The sequence below is a fragment of the Girardinichthys multiradiatus genome, chromosome 7, assembly GCF_021462225.1.
Source record: "Girardinichthys multiradiatus isolate DD_20200921_A chromosome 7, DD_fGirMul_XY1, whole genome shotgun sequence".
Classification (NCBI taxonomy): Eukaryota; Metazoa; Chordata; class Actinopteri; order Cyprinodontiformes; family Goodeidae; genus Girardinichthys; species Girardinichthys multiradiatus.
In genome coordinates, this window is record NC_061800.1 from 21,662,072 (window position 1) to 21,674,978 (window position 12,907).

Consider the following 12,907-nt stretch of genomic DNA (forward strand, 5'->3'; position numbering starts at 1 on the left):
CTGAATAAAAAAGGAGGAAGAAGAACTTCAGCAGGAAGAGTAACAGCAGTCATCAGTGACCACAAAGGGAAGAGACAGGCGTTGTCTTGTGTGTTTACAGGGATGGAGGAGTACACCTCTGGTGATGATGTAAAGCTATGTTTTTATTCTTATACGATCAGGTCTACGGTCCGCCTTTTAAATCCGTATTGGTTAGTTAAACCAGTTAGCTGTTAGCGCAGGTAGTTAGCTGATGGGTGTGGTTGCTCTCAGCATCATTATCTCTTTGTTTACAGGTTGTTTATCAATTGTTATGTGAAAAACCAGCCTCTGTGACAGCTGATCTAACTCGGGGGACATATTTGTGCCGCAAAATGATTTAAGTCAATAAAACAAACAGGCTAAAATTTCATTAAAATGAGAAATCAGCTGATGTTGCACCTACCAGTCAGGCCAAAACAAATGCACACTTCTTAGAAGATAAAAAGGGTTGTTTCACTGCTTTTTTTGGCCTCCTAACCCTCTCAGATAAGGGTTTTAAGGTTAATCTGTGGTTAAATCTTTAAAACCCTCCTTTTCAGTTTGGCAAATTAAGTAAAAATATCATAGATAAGAAAATTGTATCTTAAATTATTTTTTGTTATTACTGTAGAATAAGATTTAGGTTTGAAGAGTTTAGGTAATATATATTTTTAATTTGAGCTGATCTAAGTTGGTGCAGATGCCCGAAAAAGCCCTTTACTACTCTGCTAAATCAGGGGGAATTAAAACAGAAACACATTTTGTTGCATCTGAATTAAACATTTAATGCAAGACACTTATGAAAGTACATTACTGTTTGTCTTTCAGGAACATTTCAGAATCGTTCTTACTATTACTGGTATTTATGCCAAGCAAACATTACCATATTTTCTTTGCAGAGCACATTTACACAAGCAACATTTGTAATGCATTGCTTCAGTACCCAAAAAACATAGATTATATGCTTAATAAAGTACTCAGTATAAACAAGGCCTGAACACTGTTAAAAAAAGATTGTATAAATCTGCAAATATTATTTAAAATTCTTTTTAGTTTTTATGTATTCATTTTTATATAAAGTATATTGTTTATACCTTGTTGCAGTGATGCAGTCCTTGTTGTTGATATGACATTAAACCAATACTACTACCACTCTTCTGAATATGCTGTAAGAGAATATCAGAGACTGCCAAAATAAAATTAGAAAGAGAAAAAAGAGTGGTCAACTGTACTGTAACCGTTGTTGTGCTTTTTCTCCTTTAAAATAATCCTGCAGGGCAACTTCAATACTGATGAGACAAGTGTCTTGGTGAAGGAGGTAAATTACCCCCCCCCCCCTAAATAATGAGTAGTAAACTCCATTCTTTTGGAAAACATGAGAAAAACGTCCTGATTGTTGATTTGTCTCAGTGTATTGAAGGAGTCATCGGTGGAACAGACTATAACCAAAACAAAGTGAACCTATGGACGGCCAACATCGTGGAGCATTCACTGACTCACCTGGTGAAGCAAGGTCGCCCTTTCAAATACATCGGTGAGCCATTATTTACATTATTCACATGTGACGATGTAAAGAGCTTGTATTTAGGGGTGCACTGATCGATCGGCCGAGACTAAAGGAACCTCAATGCTCTAAACATTTAACTTATATTTGTGAGCACTGCCTCCTATGCAGTTAAAACAAGTTTGTATTGTTACATGGGTATTGTTCAATGTTTTTGAATATAATAAGACTGGAACTTTGAAGGTGTATTGTGACCTAATAACACCTGACAGTGTCAGTAAAAAAAATAATAAAATCGGTATCGGCAGGTCAGGCTTTTTAAAGATTAGTAATCAGCCAGAAAACTACAATCAGTGCACCCAAACTTGTATTTGATTGAATATCTGAGGTATAATAGGTATGTGTGTAATACCAGTGTCTGTTTTGATTCAGTAAACTGTACCATCATGCAGAAGAGTGGTGCAGGTCTCCACACAGCCAATTCCTGCTACTGGGACACCACTACAGACGGTAAGAGACAGTAGAGCTGGTCTATGTGGAATTTAATGCCTTAATTCACCTGCTAAGTTGTGTCCAATGTCATCATCAGTGAATGTTTAAAATTTTAGACTAAAACTAATATTCGTATCATGTGAAAATAATTCCAAAGCATTAAACTTAAGTTATTTTAATAGAAAGGTGTGCCATGAGAAAGAATGCTAAATCTGTATGGTTTGTAATTCTGGATCAATCGATCGTGTTCAAACAAACTGCTCTTTTTTTCGATTTTGTTCGATGAATTCATCTCAAACTGTATCATTTGAAACAAAACACATCAAAGGAGGGGATAATTTCCCAGACTGCTTGTAAAGATGCATTGTTTGCAGTTAGACTGGTCAATTCCAGTTGCCAGTTTCTGTAGCCATCTTAGCTGCAGATACTGGATTCTGTCTAAAAGCTAAAATTGACAGAATAACCTTTTCTACTAAATACTACATTAATGAAAAAATATATATTACAAGGCCTCCGTTTAGACCTGGCATCAATATGCTTTCTGTCTGATTCAGATAAAGTTTAATTGTGCTAAGAATGACCATTCAAACCTTGCAGTAAAATCCTTCCTAAGCGACCAGATCTTAGTTACCCGCAATAAACATGTAGCCCTGACACAGAGTGGGTGGTAACTGAGAAACAAACAGGGCATCAACAGGTCAGCAGATGTTTCTTAACATCTTGGAAACTTTCAATCACCTGATTTGTTGTTATTAAGATGTTAAGGTGGTTGAATGTCACTTGAGTAGCATTTCTGTGGAGCTATTTTGACTGAAACACTCGATAATGCAGTTTGAGAGACATAAAGGAGAACATATGTGTGAATTTACAAAGCCTAGCATCAGCACAGAGACAATAAAGATTTGAACCCATTAAAGCATCTGCCAGCTGCTCTACACACCTTTATGACACACTGAGCATTGAGTAATTATATAATTCCTCCAGGTACCGACAGACGCAAGTGGTTTTCTTAACTGATGAATTTATTGAATCCATCTTGGTATAGATTCAAAACACACCGTTAAAACTAAAACACAGACAAGACAATAATTAGCTTGATTAAAATAAAGACAATTAGCAAATAAACTACTTACAGCATAAAAACAGACAAAATACCTCAGTGGCTGAGTACCAAGTAAGAAATTAGGATAAAAACTATTTTCTTCTTGGTTTTGCTTCCTTTCTTAAACCTTTCTGTCCATGCTCTTTTCTTTCTGCGTTCTTTCTCCTCTTCTTCCTGAGATCGCTTTTCTTGACATATCTCTATACAACACACGTCTATTCTGACACCACAGCGCCCTCTAGTGACGCTTCACAAAATTAACTTAAAAATACACAGAAACTTGTAGAAATAGAGATGTGGCAGTTACACTCCCACCAAATCTCACGCTCTTAACTAGTTTACCATTTTTGTTAGATGTCCTCTCGCTAACTAAGAGTCTAACCTTTCTCTCTTTATTATCTGCTCCAGGATAGACATCTGTGACTTTAGCGAACTTCCATTCGTTACGTGGTGCAAGCTCTTCTTGTAGAAGCACTATATCAGTTATCTGCAGATCTCTTCTGTGTGCAGTACACTTCTGTCTTGGTTGCAAGTTGAGTAAATATTCTTTCCTCCAACGGATCCAAAACTCGTTGGCCAAAAATTGTACTCTTCTCCATCTTTTTTGAAGATACAAATCTTCTTTAATGAACTTTCCCGGTGGAGGTTGAACAATGGTTGACTTCATAGTTAGGATGTGGTTAGGTGTCAGCGGTTCGGGGCCTGTAGGATCATTCAAATATTCCACAGAGAGTGGCCTGCTGTTGATAATCGCCATAACTTCGTTCAACAAAGTTCTCAAAGATGTAGTGTCGAGTCTCTTCATTGAATGGTCGAGAACAGCTGAAAGAATACTATGGATTGTCCTTATCTGCCATTCCCACACTCCACCCATGTGGCTAGCTGATGAGGGGTTCATGAGAAATTCACATCTAAGTACTTTCACTTTTTCCTGATCCATATCCTTTAAGAGATTAGGAAACTCTCTCTGGGCACCAACAAAATTGGTTCCTCTGTCACATCTTAGTTGCCGAACATTACCTCTGATAGCAATAAACGCTCGCAAAGCATTGAGGAATGCGTCTGTGCTTTGGTCGTCTACTACTTCAATATGTATGGCTCGTGAACATAAACACATAAGTATGAGCCCATACCTCTTGAGCTCTTTCCGTCCATCTTTGATGAAAATCGGACCAAAACAATCCATGCCTACATAGGTGAAGGGTGGTGTAGGTTCTGTCCGGTCTACTGGTAAATCTCCCATGCTTTGAGACTCTGTTTTCCGTCTGTACTTGCGACACTTGAAGATGTATGATGAAACTGCACGGCTGCTTCCAAGTATCCACCAACCGTTAGCTCGCAGTTCATTCATAGTTATTCCACGACCTTGGTGCTGAACCTTAGGGTGAAAATGTCTTATCAATAAAGTTTAAATATAACTGTCCTTTGGAAGTACTGCTGGATGCTTCACGTGTGGATGTAACACTGCTTGACTCAAGCTCTGAGTACGCCTTCGCCTTCCTCATCTAAAAATGGACTTAGCTTGTACAGTTCATGATTTTTGGTCTTGGAAACTGTTTTCTTTGATTTCAGACTGTTTACTGCTTCAGCAAAAGCTTTCCGTTGAACAAGTTTAATGACGAACGGTTTTGCTTTTCTTCTCTCTTCTAAACCTGTTCCCTTTTCACTCTTCAGTATTTCACCCTTAAATTCCTTGACCTTTTTCCTCAAAACTGCAAGTGCTCTGATCAATCTGGACCATTCCAAGAACTTCTCAAATCTATCAAGAATAGTTAACTCTTCTTTAGCCTCTGTAGTACACAAAGACTTTGCGAAGTTCCGGTTAATTTCCTTTGGTCTCTCCCACCTTGACATCTCTATCAGGTAGGTTCCTTTCCCAGAGAAAGGCTGGTCCTGTGAACCAATCAGAGGACTTTAGTTGTTCTGCTGTTAAATCTCTAGAGGCATAGTCTGCAGGGTTATGTTCTGATGTAACATATGCCCATTGCTCTGGTTGTGTGCTTGATTTTATTCTTTGAATGTGATTAGCTACAAACACTTGAAATTTTCTGGCGTCATTATTAATGTAGCTAAGAACGACGGTTGAGTCTGTCCAGAAGAACTCTTGCATGTCTGGGATTTCAAGCTCTGTTTTGAGTAGATCACTAACTCTAACAGCAACAACTGCTGCTGAAAGCTCAAGTCGAGGGATAGTTGCGACACTAGAAGGTGACTCTTGACTTGGCCATTACTAAACAACAATGGACTTGATCTGTTTGGCTAATGACTCGCAGGTACGTACATGCACCATATCCATTGACGCTGGCGTCTGCAAAGTGATGTAACTCATAGCTTTTGACTTGTCCAAAATCACATGGAACAAAACATCTTTGGACCTGTATGTCAGCTAAACCAGAAAGATCTTTGATCCAAGACTCCCACTGGAATCTTAAATGTTTGGGAAGCTCTTGATCCCAACCGACCTTATTCCGACACATTTGCTGGAGAATCTGCTTGCCTACGAGGACAAACGGTGCAATAAAACCAAGGGGATCATAAATAGAGGCTACAATAGAAAGTACTCCTCTCCTTGTCAATGGGTTTGACTTGACTTGAACTCTGAATTTGAAAGTGTCTGATGTGATGCACCAATCCACTCCCAAAGCTCTTTCAATGCGTGGCAAACTAAGAGACATATCCAGGTCCTTAACTGTGACACGCTCTTCAACTGGAATAGTGGACATAACACCCTCACTATTGGACACAAACTTGTGAAGTCTTAACTTCCCTGTAGAGCACAGCTCTCTTGAGTTTTTGATAAGTTGAATGACTTCACTCTCAGTAGAAACGCTTGCTAAACCATCATCAACATAAACGTCTCTCTGTATGAAGCGTATTGCGTTCTCTGGAAAGCTATCTTCACCTTGGGCCACAAGGTGTCAAACTGAAGTTGGCACCGCCTGGAGAAGACGCTGCTCCAAAAAGATGAACTTTCATTCGGTAGACTGATGGTGTCACTTCCAAGTCTCCCTTGTCCCACCAATGAAACCTTAAATAATCCTGATCTTCCTTTGTGATGTGGAATTGGTGAAACATTTGTTCTATATCACACATGAATGCGACAGAACTTTTACGAAAACGACAAAGAATACCCATCAAAGTATTCGTCAGGTCAGGACCGGTTAACAGATGGTCGTTGAGAGAGGTATCTTGGTATTTGGCAGAGGCATCAAATACAATTCTGATCTTCCCTGGTTTATGTGGGTGATAGACCCCATGGTGTGGAATATACCAGGCAGGGCTGTTGTCTGTTTCTTTGCCAGGGACCTTTCCTGCGTCACCTCTCGAGAATATGTTGTTCATAAAATTTGTGTAGTCAATGTAGTATGTTTTGTCTTTCTTAAGTCTCTTTTTCAGACACTTCAGACGATGAAATGCACATATTTTGTTGTCAGGTAACTTGGGTCTGCCATCTCGAAATGGTAATGGCACCTCTTTCATTTCTCTTGATGTTCCCTTTAAGTTTGGTTAGAAACTTCAAATATTCTAGCAAGATAGGGTTATCATCAACTGCCTTTTCAGAGAAATCTGCCTCTAGCGCCTTGACAATATCTGAAGGAGTAACATCTCTTACCTTTGTTCTGTTCACATAATGGAAACTTTCCTGAAGCATAACAGAAGGCTTGAGTTCTGGAATGACGCTCTTGACGATAATGCGGTGACTGATTCCAATTGCATCTCCGTAGTTCAAACAGGGGTTACTTTGTCCGACGATACTCCAACCAAGATCTATGCGCTGAGCATATGGTTCATCTTCTTTCCATGATACAATCTCCCTTGGAAGTAGAGCTTGTCAGCAGTTGTATCCGATCAGCAATCCTACTTTCCAATCTTGCAAAGGTGCGATTTCTGATTCCAAATGCGACCAAGCTTTGGCTGTTTCGTTAGTTGGAATGTGAGCTTTGTTAGCCGGAATAAACTCTTGTGTATAAGTTGGAGGTAAAGTTATCTTCTTACTCAAGTTAAACCCACATAGTAGACAACTCTAATCTGACAGGTTCTTGGTTTATTCCATGTGAATCTGCAACTTCACTTAGTACAAAGGTAGTGTCACTTTGTGAGTCCAGTAAGGCATATACAAGGACTTCTTTAGGCTTTGCTGAAGATGGCAGCCACACAGGAATGATTGCAGCTGTTTGTGTGTTGTTTTATTTGCTTACAACTCTGTTTGTCGTAGCCGAGGCTATAACTTTCTCTTGAACTTCACTGTTCTGACTTGGTTCAGTATTTGTGTTCGACTTATCTGGTTGTTTATTTCCTTCCTTAGTTTTGACTCAATCTTCATGAAGACAAGTAGGATGCCTTTTGCTGCACTCCTCACAAATGTTGCGGTTGGTACGGTTCTTCGAATAGTGACCTAATTTCAGACAACCAAAACACAACTTTTCTGACTGAATGAACTTAACTCTGTCTGCGACAACTTTCTCCAGAAAACTTCTGCATTTGTGTAGACTGTGTTTGGGCTTTTTACAGAATAAGCATGTTAGTGATATCCTTTCTTGGGAAATTGTCATCAGTGTTTTAGCTCCAATTTGTCTCTGTCTTGTTGGCTTCGGTTTTTCTGCTTTATCAGACTCACCTTGCTTCAGTGACTGCAGTGATGTAACAGGGTTACATGCAATCTTAGCTTCTCTTGTTAGAAATGCAACAAATTGGCTAAAAGTGGGAAACTGACTTGTTTGTTCTTCTATTTCCATGACCTTACGGTTCCAGCTAGCGGTGAGCCAATCTGGAAGCTTGGAAAGAATCTTTCTGTTCTCATTGCAGTCATTAAGAATCTCCAAGGACTTCAGATGAACCCTTGCCGCTTCACAACTACGCAAGAAATCTGCAAAGTCTCGGAGCTCAAAACTGTCCTTTGAGGTCATCTTTGGCCATGCTTGTAACTTATCTCTGTAAGCCTTTGCAAGAATCTTCCATGCTGCAGGATATGTGGATTCTGTTCCTAGCAGGAAGTATCCTTCAAGTACGTTCTTAACTTGTTCACTCACATATCTCCTAAGGTAGAATATCTTCTCCTTATCCAGGATGTTCTTTTGATCAATCAGGGTTTCAAATGAATGTTTCCAGTCGCTGTATCTTATGGGATCCCCACTAAATACTGCAGGCTCAGGAACGGGATTGCGGCTTCGCTTAGTGCACTTGCTAGCACTTTAACAAGAGATGATGTACCATCACTTAACGGTGTGGCCATAGCTTGTGGTTCAACTTGTTCAAGCAGAGATGGGAAACCTACATGTGTATCACCTATAACTTCTGTGTTGATTTTTGTTACATCTACCCTGTGTTCTTCTTTAACAGTTCTTTGGTCAAACACCTGCATTCTCGCTTGTGCTGCTTTAAGATCTTTAACCGTTTCCAAGTGCTGAATCTTTCTTTTCTTTTCTTCTAAAGCTCTCTGCAGCTCTGCATACTCTTCTTCTTGCTGAGCCTTTAACTTAACTTCATCTGCTTCTCGTTGCATCCTCAGTATAACTTCTTCTGCTTCTCTCTCTAAGCGCATTTGTTTGACCAGTGCTTCTCGTTCTACGGCCTTTTTCCTAACCTCTGCTTCAAGTTTAGCAATTTCTTGCTGTTCCCTTTCTTGTTCTTGTAACACTGTAAGAACAGCTTGACTTGCAGCTGCTTCTGCTGCTGCTTCTTGAAGTTTAACAGAGGATCTGCTTGATTGCTCAGACTGTTTCCTACTTGTGTTAAAGATGCTCAACTTGCTGTTTGTTGTCTGAAAGAAGGAGCCTGCATCTGGCCAATCTTGATCCTCTTCCTTTTTCCCATCTAATCTATCGGTCGCTTTCTTGACAATGAGGTTTGAGATCTCCACACACAGGTCTACTCTGCGGCATGTTGCTTGATCTGGTGGTGTAAACTTACGTAATTCTTCATATACCTTTTTAACATCTGCACGAAGACCTGTAACATCACCAATAATGTCCTTAAGTAAGTCTTCACTTAATGTGTCTGAGAGAGGGGTTTCTTGGATGATTTGGCACGTGTTCTCCACTTTTCATAGTTATAGTTAAATCTTTGCTGGAGTCCTTGAACCCTCTCCTCCTGCATTTCTCTTCCTTTCTCTGTGAGCGTTTTCACTCTCTGACTTCTTCTTAGTTGTCTTTGCTCTTGCTGTTCATTAGGAACAGTAGCTTGTTCTTTTTCAGACTGCAACTGAAGGTCTGCACTAACTTCAGGCTCAACGGAGAAGTCACCTGGCTCAGTCATAGTTTTGGCTTGTAACTTAACTTGTCAATAAAGTGAATTACGTCTAATGTAAACTGAAAGTTATCTTCAAACTACAAATAAGGTAAATATCTTATAAAGGGTTGTAATAGAAGTAGAATATAAACTACAATACCTTATTAGCTTAATAAAGAGTAAACTTTAAGAGTAGCTTAGTAGAGTAACTTAAATAACTATTATGTCAACTAAAATATTCCCAAAATATTTCCAAATGTTACTTAATCAGATTTCAAAACATTCTAACAGTATACAGCATTAATTCGACTCTTAGCAAAGTCTAAATATGAAATAAAATAATATTAGTACATAAACGTACAGTATGTGCCTTTAAACTGAAAACTTGGGATTAGCTTGAAGGCAGAAAACAGGTACCTTCTTTATTTACTGTTCAATTAGTCAACCTTTAAACTCGTACCCTTTACTTAGACAAACTCTTAACTTCTGAGTGTCCAAGTTACTTATGGCCTTATCTTAAATGTTGCTCCTCAACCGCATGCCGTCGATCCCATGCGCTCCTGGTTTTCTTTACTAATGAATTTATTGAATCCATCTTGGTATAGATTCAAAACACACCGTGAAAACTAAAACACAGACAAGACAATAATTAGCTTGAGGTATTTTGTCTGTTTTTATGCTTTAAACAGACTTTACAGCATAAAAACAGACAAAATACCTTGTTGGCTGAGTACCAAGTAAGAAATGAGGAAAAAACCTCTTTTCTTCTTGGTTTTGCTTCCTTTCTTAAACCTTTCTGTCCATGCTCTTTTCTTTCTGCGTTCTTTCTCCTCTTCTTCCTGAGATCGCTTTTTCTTGACATATCTCTATACAACACACGTCTATTCTGACACCACAGCGCCCTCTAGTGACGCTTCACAAAATTAACTTAAAAATACACAGAAACTTGTAGAAATAGAGATGTGGCAGTTACAAATTAACTGGGTGAACATGGGACACACTGCTGTAGAGCTCATATTTTTATTACATGACTGACAGCAGATATTCTACAAAATAACGGCCTACGATCTGTTCCAAATACAATCATATTTAATGTCACGCTACAGAGAAAACTCATCCTCATCAGTTTTCTCCAGAGTTGTGACTCACCGTGTTCTTTCACTGAAGAGAATTCAAACCAGTTTATGAAAACTTTCTACCTAACAAAAATATTCCCTGCGGCAGTGCCAGATTTGGAAAACACTGTTTATAAAGTGCATATTTTTAAGCAGATAATAACTCTGCTGCTCTAAATCTAAAATGTTTTCCTCAAAAAACAAAAATGCACCTGACAGACAGCTTGCAAATCTAAAATATATAAGATTGTTTTTGTCCACAGGTCTCTGTCTCCATCTTTATAGAGGAAAACTTCTTCCCACAGTGGAGTTAAGACCTGTTGACTCCCTTGTTTTTGTTTGCCAGGTTTTTGTCCTGGAGAAAAGGACTCCATGATAAATTATGTTTCATACTTGTGTCACCGTTAATGTGACAAACATCAAACAATGTAGCTGAAAACAACCAAATCTCTTTGGGGCAAAGAAAGTATAAATAAAAATAGCTGCAATAACCTGATTACAGAGGTGTGGACACACCTAAACTCATCATTCATCGGAGAACGTTTCGATCCAGTTTCAGCAGTCAATCTTCTTTGGTAGGAGTCTCTCATCAGCCACATCTTGGTAATGTTTGCCCACTTTACTTTGAAAATATCTATCAGATTGTAAGGACATCTCTTGTCCAAAGCCCTCTTCAGGTGGCCTTACAGATTTAGTTCTGGACTTTAGCTGGGACATTTCTAAACTTTAATTCTCTTCTGGTGATGCCATTCTTTTGTTGAATTGGGAGGTTTGCTCGGGCTTGCAGACTCCTGCAGGTTTAGGACCGAAACTGACTGGTTGTCACTATTCAACCACCCTGACAACTAAATCCCCGCTTCACCAGAATAAAATGACCCCAGATCATGATGCTACCTCCCACTGCAATGATGCACGGTGTTTTTGTGCCTAACAAACCTTTTGAGAATGATGTCCCAATAGTTCACGTTTGCTTTCATTAGACCATAACCCATCCTCCAGCAAAGATTTGGGAGATTTTAGTCTGGCCTAAATGTTTTGTTTGGAGGAAAAAGCCTTTTCTTACAACCATACTCCTTATACCAAGCATGTAGAGAATATTGGAGATAAATGTCACATGTGGGACACAATCAGCACTTGTTGGTTGAGCTTTTGGCAGCCTTCCTGTCCAGTTTACATTTCCTTTTCTTATCAGAAATGGGGAAGTGAAAATATTTTGACTGATGCCTTTAAACAATATTATCCTGATCCTTTGTAACCTCCCTGCCTTAGCTAAAGTCCAGAAATGAGCAAATGTCAGGAAAGGCCTACAAGGACAGCCGAACTTTGTTTCTGGTTAATTAGATTCACTATAACTGATGACAGGCGTGAACTTAAGCAGACCAGATGCTAAACTTGACATTTTCCCAGGGATCTGTACTGTAGGGATTCACCGTACACAACTTTAAAATGAACAGCCGGTTGTCTGCAGATAGCTTACAGATATACTGAACAGCTCATTTTGAGCAATTCTGAGGCACACAGAAGAATGTGAACTTACTTATACTGATTAGCCCCTTTGATGTGATTAGGTTACTGAGCCAATTGTACAGTACTTATAGATTAATCAGAATATAGGATTTGCATGTGCTTATCACAGTTTAAAATACCTCACATTCCTTTTTAAAGTCAATATATATTTTTAATTGTTCAGTAAAATCGTTTTCAATGTTATTAATCTTTCCAAATAAATGTATTTTTATAGTTGAAACTTGATAAGATGCATTAAGCAGCTGGTTTATGCATTTTCAGGAAGCTGCACTGTCCGGTGGGAGAACCGCACCATGTACTGTGTGGTCAGTGTGTTCGCTGTGTCGATGTGACAGCGACACCGAGCTGCAGCCGCTCTCCCTCCAAGCGCCGTCAGCTCTGATGCTGTGCTCAAAGTGACACCGGGTCCTGAGACGAAATCCCCCCAGGACAACATTTCTCCCCTCAGACAGTTCTGCATATGTACACTGGTGTCTGTATGGATGAAGGCTATGTTCAGAAAACCAGGCTGGTAGAAGCTTTTGTCAACCGACCTTAATGACAGCCTGAAACACTAATTAGTCCCAATCCTTTTTGCAATACTTGTACTTTGCTCCTATTTATACTTGGCTAATGCTAAATTCCTGCATCATAATACCTCAAAACATTCAGCTCAAAGCTTAGACTCCATTTCCTGATTTAGCACAATGCAGGAAAGCGTGTGAGAAAGTTCATTGTTTTAGTAATTAACTTCTATAAAGTGTTTTCTATTAGTGTATATTGACATTTTAATAATATGTTCTGTACATGTATTTGAGAGGTATTTTCTGATTTTCTGGGTGAATTTCATTGAAAGCAGCTTCAAAACTACGGATGTTCAATAAATAAATGTCATTGTCCGTATTTTATGAGTGTACAGCTTTTTTCTAACTTAAAAAAATACTCGCAGTTTGCATGATT

General features: G+C 39.0%; 1 protein-coding gene across 2 annotated transcripts; it reads left to right on the top strand.

The window, feature by feature from the left end:
• Positions 1-12,850, top strand: LOC124871323 (dynein light chain Tctex-type 1-like). Of its 2 annotated transcripts, none has more exons than XM_047370573.1 (5): positions 1-129; positions 1,277-1,318; positions 1,411-1,534; positions 1,937-2,014; positions 12,230-12,850. In XM_047370573.1, exons 1-5 carry the CDS (start codon positions 103-105, stop codon positions 12,298-12,300), a joined length of 342 nt encoding a protein of 113 aa, XP_047226529.1. In that variant the 5' UTR covers positions 1-102; the 3' UTR covers positions 12,301-12,850. The 2 variants fall into 2 exon arrangements, with proteins under 2 accessions (XP_047226529.1, XP_047226528.1); XM_047370572.1 differs by lacking the exon at positions 1-129 and adding an exon at positions 1,112-1,168.
• Positions 12,851-12,907: the final 57 nt, after the last annotated feature.

What these genes read in the sequence shown, in the direction of transcription:
- LOC124871323 (XM_047370572.1), top strand. Translation starts at nt 1,127, where the DNA reads ATGACATTAAACCAATACTACTACCACTCTTCTGAATATGCT. An exon ending in ACCACTCTTCTGAATATGCT is followed by an intron (nt 1,169 to 1,276) that starts GTAAGAGAATAT and finishes ATAATCCTGCAG; the next exon opens with GGCAACTTCAATACTGATGA. An exon ending in TCGCCCTTTCAAATACATCG is followed by an intron (nt 1,535 to 1,936) that starts GTGAGCCATTAT and finishes GTTTTGATTCAG; the next exon opens with TAAACTGTACCATCATGCAG.